Source organism: Gavialis gangeticus, unplaced genomic scaffold, assembly GCF_001723915.1.
Source record: "Gavialis gangeticus isolate Ggan-Ray unplaced genomic scaffold, GavGan_comp1, whole genome shotgun sequence".
Taxonomy (NCBI): Eukaryota; Metazoa; Chordata; order Crocodylia; family Gavialidae; genus Gavialis; species Gavialis gangeticus.
The window spans coordinates 85,035,349-85,051,342 of NW_017729033.1; the positions used below are offsets into that span (position 1 = coordinate 85,035,349).

Below are 15,994 nucleotides of genomic sequence, written 5' to 3' on the forward strand. Positions count from 1 at the left end.
CTCGCCCAGTCCAGCTTCAGCGGCCCCGTGGCCTAGGGGGCCGGTGCCCGTGTCCGTGCTGGGGCCGTGAGGAGCGGCAAGAAAAGGGGCCGCAGGAGGAAGGAGGCTGAAGCGGGGCCCGAGCGTCCTCAGGTGCGAAGGGGTCAAACAAGCGCCTGTTTTCACATCGCCTTTTCCGAGGCGGGAGTGGGCGGCCGTGGGGCGCAAGAGCGGCGGCGGCGGGGTTGGCAGCACCCTGGCCGAGAGTCGAGATCCGCACCTGGCAGGGGGGCCACCACGTGTCTGGGGCTAGGAAGGCCGTTTTCCTTCAGCACTCCCGGGGATAACTGCTCTTCTGTTGTGGTTCAGGACCGCCCGAGGTGTTGGGGCTTAAAGCCCACCTGATGGAAAGGGGAGGCTCCTCCCTAGCTGGCTCCTGCAGCCACAGGGCTGAGGGCAGGCGATACTTGGGGGCATCTGAACCCCAGGCTTGGGCTGGCACATAGGATGCCCACCAAAAGACTGGAAGTATCTGAAGCCCCTGGTAGGAGTGGAGGATGTTTGCAGGTTGTCGGGCCCCTTATGGTCCTGCACTGACTCATGGATTTGGACTGGATTTGGCTGGGAACACAAAAAATGTCTTTACAAAAAAAAAGTCTAGATTCATAGATTCATAGGTGCTAGGGTCAGAAGACTTTGTATGGGACAGTGGGTAGGGATGATCCAACCTCAGGCCCCTTCCAGCCCTGCATCCCTAGGACTCTGATCCTCCTCTTTTTTTATGCCTTTGCCTTCTCTTGGGTAGGCTGAATCACTTTATACATTAATATCAGTTTAACATCAGAAGAATTTAAACAGAAACGCCCAGTTTTCAGTCTGGCAATTGAACAGTGCCCCCTTTTGTTTGCCAAGGCAGCCTGCCCTGCGTTATCAAGTGTATCACAACAAAGTGAGGGTTTGGTAATTGTGGGAACTGGCTCTCCAGGCTCCCTTTCCAGATGCTTATATCAAGACCACGAGATGATCTTGGCTCGAAGTCCCTGCTGCAATTTCTTGTGAGTTGAGTGGCACACGTAGGTGGAAATTCAGCCAAAGTAATGTAATTGCTAGGCTACGCTATTCGCGCCCAAAGAGCTAAAGTAGAGTTGACAAGAGTGCCTGAGTTTGCTGTGTGAGAGGAGAATGAGAGCAACATGAACCACAGACTTGGCCTTGAGTACATATGCAACCCCCAGAGAACTAGATATGTGAAACTAGGGTAAATGCATCTGGGAGCCCAATTCTGCTCTCGAAGCAATGACAAATCTCTAATTTCAGGGGTAATGCAATTAAGAGTTAAATAGAGACTTTAACATATAGCATCTGGCTGGGAAATGGGTGTGAAAGAGGAATCGGAGTTCTTGAATGCTCTGTACTGTCCCTCTGCCATATTTGAACTTTGGCGGGGATAAGAAAGGAGAGTTCTGGATCATCGCAGTCTTATCCTTACCTAAAAACATAATATGTACCTGGATTTAACTTCCTTGCAGGGCACCCTTCCTTCAGAGCAGTCTTTTGAAGCAGTGTATTCAGCCCCCTGGAAAGGAGGAGTTTTGGGTAGCTAGTGTGACTCCTCCCTAATGACTAAAGCCAGGCTGTGACTCAGTGTCTGTAAGGAACTGTGGACATTGAGCATTGAGGTGAGGTGGTCATATTTGCTGGACTTGGTCAGTTTTAGATAGAAGCTTCCCTCCTGCTTCCTTAGGTTCAGAAGTGGAAAAAGTATCAAGACACTGGAACAGACTGAAAGAAAAGACGGGACTGTTTTGAACACTTCTGCTGAAAGCACTGGGAGAATTCTCTCACGCTCATTAGAGCTCACCAGGGTTTGTACAGTCTTTATGAATTTATTCTGAAGGAGGGAATATTCTAATTAAATGTTTCACCAGGCTAGAAGCCAAGTGCAACAGTCCTACTGATGGCTGGCTGTTCTGAGAGCCAGAGGAGATGACATGCTTTGTTCAGTGAATGCTTTGAAACGTATGTTGGTATTAGATGACATAAGATGTTCAGCTAACACATTAGATGAAAACAGTAGAGTAATACATATTTACAATCTTCATTCAGTGTCATTTAACTTTTTTGTACAGCTCTATTGTCAGCATGGTTAGGGTAGGAACTTGACCTTGGGAGAAGCACCTTCCAGGGACCCTGAAAAAATCAGTATAGACTTGTCTAAGTCTTAGTCTATGGAAAATCTCAATTTGCACATATGCTGTAAAAGTTGCAATTGCTTGCTCTTAATTTTCTGAACGTTCAGTTGCATTACAGTGCCCACAGATCCTGCTGACTTTCCTGCATCATCTACTCATGATACATCTGTGTTTCATGGTCCAGGAATAACAGACAAAACAGATTCTTTTCCTCCTTGTTCCTGCTAGGCTTAAAAAGTATGTATTGGACCATGGCATTGAGGAGCGTATGTTAAGGTTTTAAAGACAATCATAGTTGTGATACATGCAGGTTTCAAGTTTTACAACCTTAGCAAACTTCTTCAAGCATAGGTGATTTTTGCATACAAAATCTTCATTGCATATATGCTTGTTTCCATTACGTTTTTTTCTTTAAATTGGGAAAGAAAAAAATAACATTGAAAAGTTCTGAAATGGATGAACGTGATATAGTTTGATTTTTTTTTTCTCTTCATAACCATTTTATTGTTTTGCTCTAGATCTCAGGATGGTGAAGGAGGAGGATATTGTAGATGAGAATGAAGATCCAGAGCCAGCTATTGATGTGGTCAATGGTATTATTCCTGTGTATCAGAAAACTCAGGTAATTGCAAATACGACCTATATTCAGGCTCTCCTTTTTCTTAGGTCCCCAGATTCATTAAAACATTAACAGAGATTAATTTTACAAATGGAACTTACATCCCTCTCAGTTACTATATATACTGTATTTTTTCTCCTTGGTGTGTTTGACCGTTCAAAAATAGTGATCATAACTTCAACTTAGAGTGGAAGATCAGTTGGTTTAGGTGTTGCAAACAACCGTACATAAATCTTAGGACTGCTTCAGTGATTCTCAAACTATGGGCAACAGGATGTTTTCTTCCAGCAACTGTATTTGCGTTAAAATACAACTTTAAAATATCTTGCTTACATTCTTGATGTTGCTTTTCCACAGTCAAGTTAGGCACTCATGACTGGTGATCCATGTCATTATAATGGAAAGGCAGGTTGTCTGCAAGTAAATCTCATCTCACAATGTGCTTTGTGCTACATATATTTACAAGAAAAAAAAGCCCTGATTTAGAAAACCTGGCCTACAGTGAGCAATGGGTGATAATTAATGTAGTAGCTCATTACAAATTAATATGATATTGTTTCTGAGAGAGTTTTGCTTTAATTTAGGAAGCTGCCACCGTGGACTCCAAAGGCACAGATGGAAATATACAAACAGAAGCAACTGCTCTACTAAATAACCGTGTACAGCAACCTGAGACAGAGTCCAAGCATTCAAGGAAACTGAGGCAAAGATGTGTTTGTCCTCCTCAAGGCTTGCTTGCCCGAATAGTGACAAATGGTATGAAAGGGAAAGCATGTCACCTGTTCAAGGGGAGAGTAGACAACATCTGCTAAGTTTTCTAGATGTTATAGACAATGGGTTTTTTTGTAAATAGTGAAGAAAGATTGTTGCTTTCAACCAGATTTTCTAATCTTTAGCTGCTCTGAAAGAAGAATTTTGATGGAGAACAAGGACTTGACTTTCTAGTATTTTTCACTACTCCCTGACTGCTCCTTGTTTAGACTCCTCTCATTATCTCAATCATTCTGTTCAGTGGTGTGAACTCTTAAGACTGTTTAATGTTATCAGCCACAAACAAACTGTAAAGAATAATATAATCTCATTATATTTCTGGTGCAATAAATGGGTTTTTGTTGAAATTAGGTCATTAATAAACCACTTAATTTTGTTACTTTGGGGTTAATCCTAATGTCTAAGGTTTTTTTAAAACAAGGTACTGGCTTCAAGGACAGTCTGGACCTATTCATTAGAACAATGTTAGCTGCTCTGGAAGTTGAGTGAGATGATAAATTATTACCTTGCCCATGGCTGCAAAGCTTCCCAAGTTGTGGAGATTCCTCATGTCTGTGATAGCCTTCCACCCCATTCCCAGCCCTATAAACTCATTTCCTCATATGCAGTACAGTATTCCTAACACCCTCTTATGGCTTATTGCAGTATTTCAGTTCCTGCAAAAGCAGAGGGTCAGTTTACAATCTGAATATGAAAGCTTATTATGGGAAACTGGCATTAAATCTAAATAAAGTAAATCACTGATCACACCAAAAAAAATTGCAAACATGAATGAAAATTGAACCAAGTCTATTCTGAAAGAGGATTAATCACATGGTTGCTTTCTTATTGCAGTTGCAGCAGTGGCTCTAGTTTGGGCTGTGGCCTGGGCTGTTACAGGGAAGGAGTGTCTGCCAGGTGGAAACTTATTCGCAGTTTTGCTACTCTATTTTTTTGCTGTCACTGGAGGTAAAATATTTGGGCTTATTAAAATACCTACACTGCCACCTCTACCTCCTCTTCTTGGTAAGTCTCATGTTCCATATTCTTTCTTCTTTTACTTTTGCCTTGCATAATATTGTTTGAATAGTATGATGAGATTCGGGGCTCAGAAATTTTGGTTAGAAACATGTGAATTTGCATATTGGATGAGACCCAAGGTCTGTTTAGTCTGTAGTCCTGGCTTTGGGATCAATTGACATCAAAGGCTTTGGAGGAAGATGCAAAAACCCTAGAACAAGCCAGTGCAGGAAAATCTACTCTTTCTCCTTTCCTCCCCTCCCCTCCCCTTTACCCCTCATCCTATTTTGTCTCATTCTGATATCTTAAATTTCAGGGCCTGGCTTTCTCCCTGAGACACAAAGTTCAATATCCTTTCAATAGTTCTCAGTCCCTGAAGTATAGCCACCCTAGAATTTGAATCCAGGATTGTTAGGTGTGAGCACAATCAACCAGTTCACAGTTCACATAATAATGAATTCATAATGTGTAAGATGCTACTGCTGATCTCTCTTACATCTATCTTGGGCAGGTTTTGAAAATGTTTTAAAGGGGAGGATGTTAAAAATATCTTTCTCCACAACTTATCCCAAACAATCTGTTTCTACTGCTTCTGATTGCCTTGATGCAAACTTTCTACTGTGATTGCTGACTTGACTCCAGATTTTGTCACAAGTTGCTGACCAAAGGATGACCAATCCATTTCCTGCAAGTTTTTGGAATTTGTATTTTTGGGGGGGGGAGGGGGGGGGTTGATTTTTGTTTTTGTTTTTTGCTTTGTTTTTTCAAATAATAGCAAAACCTGAAAAAATCCAAATTCTCTTCAACGGAAAATTTTAAAGAAAGTTATTTTAGATTAGTCAAAATGCTTTTTTTTCCTATTTCATTTCTTTTTTTTTGTATTATAAAAAATAAAAAATTGAGATGAAAATTGTCACAAAAATTCAACCCATGTCATTATACAAATGTTGAAACCTCATCTTTTTCACATTGGAAATTTTTTGTAAAGTTTGTCCCTAAATGAAATCAGCATAGTTTTGCAGAGTGTTTGAACTTTATGGGAAGCATGAATGACTGGTGCCTCCCACAGCTGGGGAGGCACCATGGCAGTGAGTGGGGACTGTCCGCAGCCGCTGTCGGTGGGGGAGGGTAGCGAGCAGGGACTGCCTGCAGCTGCCACTGGCCCCATCAGTGGCAAGGACGGGCAGGGGCGAGCAGCAACTGCCTGTAGAAGCCAGCAATAGGCAATCTCAGGGGAAGGCATCTGCCCTCCCGTGTCCCCTCTACACATTGCCTATAATGGGAAATGCTTTTTCTATCAAAACAAAAAGGTCCAGCAAAATTTTTCTGATAAGATAACCTCTTACATTGAGTAGTTGAAGAAAGTGGGCTTGTAGATGGCATGAAGGCATGTACTAGATTCTGGGCCATAAATATGATTGGTTTTTTTAATTTATATATGTGTTACCGAGATCATGAATTAAGTGGCATATGACATTAGGTAGAACACCATTCAGAGATGGCACTTGTTTTACATTAATTTGGCTTACACGTGAGCAGACATTCAAATGAATAAAAGAAAGAGGACAAATCATTTTTGCAAAGAGATCATGTGGTTTGGAGTACTGAGAACTGGATTTGATGAATGAGAAGGTTCCTTCCAATCCTTTGTTCCTAGTTTAAATGTTTTTTTAAAATGAACTACAGTTTCTGATTTTGTCTTTTATTCAAGAGTTATAATGTGAGCATGAGTCTACTTGTTAGGCAAGTAATCTTAGGCAAGAACAAAACCCTAAGCAGGATAGCACATGCCTGGTAAGCTGCTTATAACAATCTTCACGCTAAGGATTTCTCATATTTGAAGAACATCTGAACCTCTACGAAACAAAGAAGGGAAAAAATAAATGTATTATTAGGTGCATCACAAGTGGCACAGCCAGCCTCAGTGTGTGGTGCATGGCAGTTCAGCTAGTTTCATAGTTGGTAGGGTCGGAAGGGACCTGAGCAGATCATCAAGTCCGACCTCCTGCCATGGCAGGAAAAAGTAGTGGGGTCAAATGACCCCAGCAAGGTGTTCATCTAACCTCTTCTTAAAGACCCCCAGGGTAGGAGCCAGCACCACTTCTCTTGGAAGTTGGTTCCAGGTCCTAGCCGCCCTGACCGTGAAGTAGCGTCTTCTGATGTCTGACCTGAACCTACCCTCTGCCAGCTTGTGACCGTTATTTCTAGTCACTGCTGGTAGTGCTCAGGGGAACAGGGACTCCCCCAATGCCTGCTGGTCCCCCCTGACTAGTTTGCAACAGGCCACTAGATCCCCCCTCAGCCTTCTCTTGTGGAGGCTGAACAGGTTCAGGTCCAGTAGCCTCTCCTCATACGGCCTTCCCTGCTGCCCCCGATCACACGAGTGTCCCTCCTCTGGACCCTCTCCATGTTGTCTACATCCCTCCTGAAGTGCAGTGCCCAAAACTGGATGCAGTACTCCAGCTGTGGCCTGACCAGAGCGGCACAGAAGGGGAGGATCACCTCCTTGGACCTGCTTGAGATGCATCTGTGGATGCATGACAAGGTATGGTTGGCCTTCCTGACTGCATCCCCACACTGCCGGCCCATGTTATTTTGGCATCAATGATGACTCCAAGATCCTTTTCTGCCTCTGTACTGACGAGAAGGGAGTTCCCCAGCCTGTAGGTATGGTGCTGGTTGTTCCTCCCCAGATGCATCACCTTGCACTTGTCACTGTTGAAACCCATCCTGTTCTCATCCGCCCACCCCTGTAACCTGTTGGGTCTGATTGCAGCCTATTCCTCCCGTCTAATGTGACCACATCCCCCCACATCTTAGAACACAAGGCAGTCAAGGGGAAAGGGACTTAACGGTGGGGGTCTACTACAGACCACCCAACCAAGGGGAAGAGCTAAACGGAGAATTCTTAAGTCAGCTCACAAAGGTAGTTAGGTCAAAAAACGTCATCATGGGTGACCTGAACTTTCCAGACATCTGCTGGGAAGAGTAGTCAGCCAGGTCTGACTGCTCACGTGGGTTCCTGAAATACAGGACCTCCATCTAACCCAGGAGGTGCACAGCCCCACCAGGGGAGACAACCTGTTGGACCTGGTGCTGACCACGGGCAACAACCTGGTGAGGGGGCTGCGGGTGCTCGACCACCTGGGTGACAGCGATCATTGCCTGCTGGAATTCACCATCCAGTGCAAGGTGGCAAAGGCCTGCAGCAAGGCAGCAGCCCTAGACTTCAGGAGGGTGGACTTCAATGCACTAAGGAGAATAGTCGGAGAGGCACTGAGGTCCTGGAGAGGGGGGAGTCGGGTGTCCAAGAAGAGTGGGAACAGGTAACACAATAACAGATTGGGCAGGAAACAAAGCAGAGAAGCAGATCAGGCAGGGGAAAGGGATTGGAGTGGGGTGGATGTGGAGCTAATTCATGACGAACCTTCCAAAAAGTTTGGCTCCTGCTGTCTAAAGTAATCTTTGCATATGCATATCTGGCCTTTGACCTACCCTTTTTAAATGGAATTTAGCCTATGGCTTCTAGGTAGCTTTATATTATGATAAGACTATTTGAAGGAATCATCAGCTTCCTTGGGGGACATTGTACATCCTCTGTGTGCTGCTGAGGGATCTCTGGGCTCTAAGAGACATGCAGGTCCCTGCTCTAACTCACGGCACTTTGCATAAAGAACTATGAGTTAGAGCAACATGCCTTCCTCCTCCCTACCCAAGCCAACAGACAGCCTGTTGGGTTGGGGGAATCAAGTCTGCCTGTCTGTCCCTTAATCAGGGCTGGGCTGATGCAACCCCACTCCCCCTCCCAGCTCCAGTGCTGTCTGGAGGAAGGGAATGGGGAGGGGGAGCTGTGGTCTGGGGTTTGTCCAGCCTGAACTGAAGGAAGGGGCAGGTGGGGCCACAAGGCAGGGGCCTGCAATCCACCCACCCCCCTTCAACTCAGGCCAGGCACCACAGCTCCCCTTCCTCCTCCCCCCTTATCCTGCTTCTTGCAGATAGCACTGGTGGGGGGCCAGGCTGATGCAGCTAAGCCCTAATCATGCTGGCAGATTGACCCTAGGAAACACAAATTTCTTAAGGTGTTCCACTTTGGAGCGCCTTCATGTGACCTCTCATTAGATGACAGTTAATTTGTCATGCAATTGGTCACTTTTAAAGTGCTCTGTCACCACACAGCTATAGAGAGCTTTCAGGGGGTCATTTGCATGATAAACATAACTTCTCTCTGCACCCTCTGTGACAGCCCTACATAGGACAGTGAAGGACCTAAAGAGACTGTGATTACCAGAACTGTATAGTTATAACAACCGTAACGTTTCACAAGCGTGGCATAAGGCTTGTGACCAGTATTGCAACACAAATGCTGATGTAATTTTCATAGTAAGGTACAAATTAATCATGTTGTTCCTGAAGGGTGTCTGAAAAACAAAAAGTGCCTAAAATGTTATTCCGGGTCAAATAAAAGCCACAGCCAAGGCTTTTTAGAGCACGGCCAGCATTCTGTGGCTGACTTCAGTACGGTATTTTTTTAAAGTCTGTACAGTGGAGTTCCATCATACACGCATTTAACGTATGCAAATTCAACTATACGCGCTTGGCAAAAAAAAAAGAGAAAAATAACAATTTAAATAGTGCAGTCGATTCCATCCGCCCGTCATTCCACTCAATGAGCATATGCCCTGGAGTGAGCATGAGATGGGAGACGTGAATCTGCTGTTCTCTCAGTTGGTCTCAGTTCCCACATGTCTCACAGTGTGAGCATCTCACTGCGATTTTGACTATACGTGATTTTCGCCTTACGCGCTGACTTCAGAACCTAACCCCTATGTAAGATGCGACTCCACTGTATTGTGATAAATTTCATAAAATAAATATAAATAAACTGTGCCCCAATGTATACATTTTACAGGATTAAGCCTTAAAATGGAATATTGCAGGTCTGTGGAAAACTGTGAAAAAAAATATTTTATTTATAGAACAGATCTGATATAAAGCAGACAAAACATCAAAATAGAAAATAACTGCCAAATAAATATTTGCAAGAGGTAGAATGTGATTAGTAGTTTACCTAGCAAATAGGAGTAGAAGACTAAAATTCTTTTCCTAATTCCTTTTCATGAATTCTTAAAGAACTAAAAACAAAGAGTTTAATTTTTATACTGTGAAATATTGTAGGCCAGATTTTCAAAGGAGCAAAGTGTTGCAGTTCTTGACCATTTCTTTATTTAAAATAAATGACAACTATTAAATCATCTTCCTTTCCTCTGTAAAAACAAAAAAACAAGTATCATTTAAAAAATAAAAAATTGTCTATGCCCCTGGTTGGCTGTGTGTTCTATAATGGCCTACTCATGGATGGAAAATCTCCATTCTGTAGTCTATTGTGTATCCAAGTGCTGTATATGCTCAGTGGATAACAGTGAACAGAAGTGTCATAATCTCTGTGTCTTATGACTCTGGCACACATTCATTTAATGGTTGGATAGGATCTGATCCCCAGTCCCAACAATCGTGCCTCCTGCTGTTCTACACATGCATGGAAGGAAGTGTGATTGTGGAATCAGGGATCAGATCCCAGTCATGCCATTATTACTTGCCAGTGCATGAGGAGCTCAGGTTCATAATCATAATAAAGTCTACAAGTGGCTGAGCCCTTTGCTCCCTCCTCCCCCACCTTGCTGGGAGCCTCTGAACCTCTGTGCTGGGCAGCCCGGCCAGAGCTGCTGGGCATGGGATTTAAAGTCCCTAGTGGGGAAGCCCAGGTAAGCTGCTTCAGCAGAGGTCTTTAAATCCCCTGTGATCTGGGACCTCCCAGCTTCCCATACCTCGCACCTTGAAGCAGCACCTGCAATTGGGGGGCCAAGGGCTCTCAGATCCCCAGCTTTCACTTCTATGGGCACCCTGGGAATTTAAAAAAAAGGTGTGCAGCTGTACTCAGTGAGCCTGAGGTTGGGAAGACGTACCTTAATATTAGGCTCATGGGGCTCCCCCACTCTGACTTTAGGGATCAGATGGGGGCACTGGATCTAGGATTGGGTGGGGCATGGCTGTGTTCTGGACCCTGGGGTTGCTCCATGCTGGATCCCTGCACTCAGCTGAATGTCAAAATTTGTCGTGGGTCAGTCCCCATATGCCACATGTTCATTTTAAGGCATTTACAAACGAGCAACGAAGTTGTTGTACAATGTACGTGGAATATCTCTGGTTCATTTACTATTATTATACCATAAGTTGGCATTAACTTGTGGCCAGATTACTATTTCTGTTTAACAGTTAACATGTTAATAGCATTTTAAATGTAATAAATGTAATGTTTTTCAGGGCCTTCAGTCCCCCATCTGTAAAATGGGGATAACAACAGGAGAAGGACTGTTTCCTTGCTTTTTATTATGTGTTTCCATAGTTCTTAGTACAGCAAGGACTTATCTTGGGACTCTAGACGCTTCTGTAATATAGGAATGATTGTGTCTTGTTCAAAAGATATGCCTTTTTTTTTTTTTAAGGAATGTTACTTGCTGGTTTTCTCATCCGCAACACCCCTGTCATCAGTGACATAGTCCAGATAAAGACAAACTGGTCGGCAGTACTGAGAAATATTGCCCTTTCCATTATCTTGATCCGAGCAGGGCTTGGCCTTGATGCAAAGGTACAGTACAGAGTGTTTCTGATGTACTAATGTACAAATACAAAATATTTGACAAACTATTTTTGAAGGTGTCATCAAACTGTTCAGTCTCATAAACTTTTGTATTAAAGGTTTTTGCTATTGCATCTGCTTCAAAATTGAAAATAAGATAAAGTATTCCATCAGGAAAGGTTAATAAAATCAGTACTCTGTGCTGAATTCATAAAATAGGCTGAGCCAGACTGTTTTGTGATCCTCTCCCTCCTCTTTTCCCCTAAAGAAGTTTTTGTTTTTTGGGAGTAGGTCCTCACAGTGAAATGCACTCTTACCTTGATTTGCAAGCAGTATAAATTTAAATTGATTTAGTTAGCTTTTCCTATAAAGCCTCTGTCTCTGTGAGCAAAAAATAATTCCTCTTCCAGTCAGTGAGGCTGGATAGATTCCCAACATGAAAAAGGAAGGGGCTAGCAAATGAGAGCTCCTGTCTTTTTCCAAAACTCAGAACTGCAATCAAGCTATTAAATGTTGACCAGGTTGGATGAGCCTGACCACTTTTTTCAGGCAAGGTAAAGGCTTGGTAGGGAGTTTATAATATGACCAGAAATTGTTTTTTGCTTTTACAACTAAAGAAAATGCCAGAAAGCATTAGGTTACACCAGTTCTAGTCTTCTCTAACATTTTCTTAATAGCGTCATTGAGCTCTGTATTGAAAGGGCCTTTTAGTGTTAGGTGGCTTGACATTGCCCACAGTTGGATGATGACTTCAGTAATTAGACGCTGTTTTCCCTTTGTAGTATATATATTTTCAGACCAAATCTTTGAGTCTGTTTTTTTCTCCCTGTGGTAACTTTAGTGATCTGTAGTATAGATGTAATGTAGTTCTAGTTGTTGGTACCCAGGCATTAGTGTAATTGCAGCAATACTCTCCCATGGTATAGACCAGTGTTTCTCAACCTTTTAAGTAGCAAGTACCCCCTAACTTTGGAAAATGAAGGAGCCACAGGGTTTAACACAGTTGTTGCTCTGTGCCACCAACCTATGTCCCTAACAGGACCTTGTCCCCAACTTCCCAGCCCCTCTAGAAGCCCTGGAGGCCAGACAACACAGCTCTGTGGGCTGTATGTTTGGCACCCCTGATGCATGGAAATGAAGTTTTACAATGAACTTCACTGTACTATACAAGGGCAACGGTACTTTTTTTATAAACCTGAGTGGATCGTAAAATGCTTTTGCCTTTTATGAAATCAAAGTGTTGTTACTGTTGCTAATGTGGAAATATATGTTTATGTTTCAGGCACTTATGAAATTAAAGGCAGTCTGTCTAAGGCTTTCTTTTGGGCCCTGCATCTCAGAGACTTGTGCTGCTGCTATTCTCTCCCATTTCCTGTTGGGTTTGCCATGGCAATGGGGATTTATATTAGGGTAACTTACTTTCCTTTCTCCTATATAACAAAACTGAATTACTTTTTACTATGATGGTGCCTGTCTATCCGCTAGGGATCTTTTCTTGAATTAATGCATGACACAGGTATCCCCAGGGTCTAAACATATGACTAATGTACTGCCAGGCAGAAGATGAAGGTTCACTACTGGTTACCTCATGGTAAAATGCTGTTCCAGGCCCTGTAAGAAAGTGCTTCATGCCATGTTCTTAGAGCTGGTTTGAGGAAGATGTTCACATTATGAAGGAAATCTAGCTGTGCCACAATTCTCTGGCAGAGATTCTGGTCTTAGGAAGGAGGTTACTAGAGGGTGGCTTAAAGAAAGTAAGTAAATCAGGTCAGGATTCTCATGGCTTTGTCTGAAACGCAGAAGGTCTTTGGGGGCAGGAAGAAATATTATTGTAGACATACTACTCAGACCAGTAAGTATTAGAGTTCAGAATGTTACTTAAAGAGCACTACCTATTAAAAGCAGGTGTAAACATCCAGTAAGCCCTCTGTTTTTGGAGCAGTATTGTTGAGGGAGGGCTGCTTTTCCATCTTATTCCATCAAGCTCTGTATTTTGACATCACTGAATTGGTGGGGTAGCAAACATGGACTGCCAGTTTACACATCTTGGTTGTGAGCAGTTCACAGAAAGGACAGCACCTAAAAATGGGACTTTTGTATATTTGTAATGGAGGAAAAGGGACTGATAGCTTTCCCAGTTTCATATTTCATTCTTAAGGATTGTGCGTTTTTTAGTTTTGTTCTAGGTGCTGTCTCTCCAGCTGTTGTGGTCCCCTCTATGCTGATTTTGCAGGCAGGAGGATATGGTGTTGAAAAGGGAATCCCTACCTTGCTAATGGCTTCTGGAAGCATTGATGACATCTTGGCGATCACAGGTTTCAATACCTGTTTAGGCATGGCTTTCTCTACAGGTATGCCAGCAAATTCAGAGATGGCAAAAGCCAAGGCATATTTAAAAATGTTTTAAGAAATCTATTGTCTAGTGTGATGGAATTGTTATAAATTAATTTTATGAATCAAAAGGAGTTTTGATAGATACTGGTAACTCCAACAATGGAGAGAAATTGCACATATGCAGATGGGCCTGCACAAGGCATTCCCAGTTTTGAGATTTTTGTGCTATACAGCCTTAATAGATTAACTCCCCCAGCTTGACACTCACCCAGCTGCTGTGGTTGGACCCCATTACACTACATCTCTCTGACATGCTTCCTTGATCTAAAGGTCCCAGATGGTCTCTTGATTCACCAAGATTATGGTGCTAAACAGGTACTTTTATATACAGGAAAACATGTTTACATGATGCTGATAATTGGGAGATCTGAGTTTCTCTCTCAAAACTGTCACTTGCCCTTGGTATCCTTCATCAAGGTGCTTAGATTCTTTGTGCATCAGTATTTCTTGTGGATTTGTGATGACCAGGGATTCTGGTTTTCCCTGATATAAAATCACAAATTCTCTGATAAAAGAGATCACAAATTCTCTAATAAATGCCCCCAAATCCATTTTTAAAATGAAAGGCTCCCCACAGACCCCCCAGCCTGCTTGTGCCTCTCATTTCCCCACCCCCCGACACTGCCCCCACAGCCTTGCTGGTGTCCCTCGCCCCCCACCCACAACCCCTGCTTATTTAACCTGCCCAGAGGGGGCCCCCAGCTGCCAGGGCTACGGACCTGGGTCCATAGCCCCTGCCATGCTCCCCCCTGCAGCAGGTGAGGGGAGGGGTGCGGCTGGCTCCCCACCACAGCACACACTCCCAAAGGGGGCAGGGGGGGCCTGCACCCCCCAGATCTGTGAGCAGGGCAGGCATGGACTGCAGGCATGGACTCCCACCCTGCTGCCCTCCCCCAGGGCCTCCACACCCTGGCAGGTACAACCCAGCGTGGCAGGACACAGTAGGACCGCGTGGAGAAGCTACTCATTTCTGAGAGCTCTGCTGCCTTGGCAATGCGCCTCCTGCATACGGGACTGCTTTGAGGGCAGCGGTGCAGGGTTGCACCCCTCAAAGCAGCCCCGTGCACAGCAGGTGCACCACCAGGGCAGCAGAGGCCCCGGGGGAGGGCAGCAGGGCGGGAGCCTGCATCTGCAGCCCATGCCTGCCCTGTGCACAGATCTAGGGGGCACAAGTCCCCCCTGCCCCCCTCAGGAGTGTGCACCGCAGTAGGGAGCCAGCCCTCCACCCCCCAACAAATCACCTGGGGCCCCGTCCCACTCCCCACTGGCACCCTGCAGCTGTGCGTTGCAGCCCGGGACCCCAAACCCCACACACCCTCCTGGCTGGACAGCAGTCCCAGCCGTGGCCAGCTCCCTCCCTCCCTATGGGGGACTCAATCTCTTCCCCCCCCCTTATCTGCAGGAGCTGCTCTCCACACTGCCTGGGGCCATGTGCATGTAGATGCATGTGGCTCCCCCTGTCTCACCGCCCTCCTCCTGCTCCCTCCCAGCTCCCTGCAGGCTGGAATTCTGCCAGCCTGCAGGGAGCTCATTGCAAAACTGGAAAATCTTCAGGTTCCTCCAGTAAAACAAGAAATCCACATTTGCCTCCAGCAAAAGGTAAAATCAGCTGTTTACTCCATTTTTCTGTGGGAAACGGAAAACACAAATCCCTGGTGATGACCGAGTAAATGGAAACAATATAATTCACCAGCATTTCCAACTTCTGTGTTCTCACTGTTCATGTGAAATAGATTCTGGTGGACAAACATCTATAATCTAGTTTTCCTTAAGCTAAATTTTTATGGGAAAAATATTACAATTGATTAAAACAGAAGAAAACTAACCAGATGTTAGAAGTTCTGTTCTCTGAAAGCTCCTTTCACTCTCCAAGGGGAACTTTTTCAGAGGAATCCTAATTGAAGCTCATAGGCAGACAGAATTCTTTGGGTGAATCTGATATCTTTTATTCAACTTCAATAGTTGGAAAAAAAATTTTAAGCAATCTTTCGGGTTCAAAAACTCTTCATCAGGCTGAGGAAGTTTCAGCAGTTGATGTGTGCTCTTCCTGGATGGAATGAAAAGTAAAGAAGCCAGAGGCTGGGCTGGTATGCATACAAGACAGGCAGTCAGTGAAGAAGTAAATTGAGGAGTCAATGGGTGAGACAGGCTGGGTTGGGGTGGAGGAAGGGGATGAATAGTGGAGAAGTACCTGGGAAGTCAGCTGTCAGGCAGGTTATAATGTGTCATAAATGCAATGTCTATATTAAGTCCATGATTTTTAGTATCCAGGAGTTTGCTGAAGTGGAGTTTGTAGGCTCATCTCTGGGAAGTATTTTGTAAGTTTCCTTTGAGGATCAGGACTGAGAGACTGGAGAGAGAGTGGTTTTCTTGTGAGAAATGTGCCCCCACAGGTAACTGGGT

The 15,994-nt window shown here is 44.3% G+C and overlaps 1 protein-coding gene across 1 annotated transcript in view; it reads left to right on the top strand.

Annotated features, from left to right (window-relative positions):
• Nucleotides 1–1,042: 1,042 nt before the first annotated feature.
• SLC9B2 (solute carrier family 9 member B2) overlaps nucleotides 1,043–15,994 on the top strand; it is a 31,151-nt gene continuing 16,199 nt past the window's right edge. The window contains exons 1-7 of the mRNA XM_019526269.1: nucleotides 1,043–1,844; nucleotides 2,690–2,793; nucleotides 3,375–3,546; nucleotides 4,396–4,566; nucleotides 11,064–11,206; nucleotides 12,480–12,607; nucleotides 13,373–13,548. Coding sequence (XP_019381814.1) covers nucleotides 2,698–2,793; nucleotides 3,375–3,546; nucleotides 4,396–4,566; nucleotides 11,064–11,206; nucleotides 12,480–12,607; nucleotides 13,373–13,548 — 886 coding nt within the window. The 5' untranslated portion in view covers nucleotides 1,043–1,844; nucleotides 2,690–2,697. The remainder of the gene's footprint in view (nucleotides 1,845–2,689; nucleotides 2,794–3,374; nucleotides 3,547–4,395; nucleotides 4,567–11,063; nucleotides 11,207–12,479; nucleotides 12,608–13,372; nucleotides 13,549–15,994) is intronic.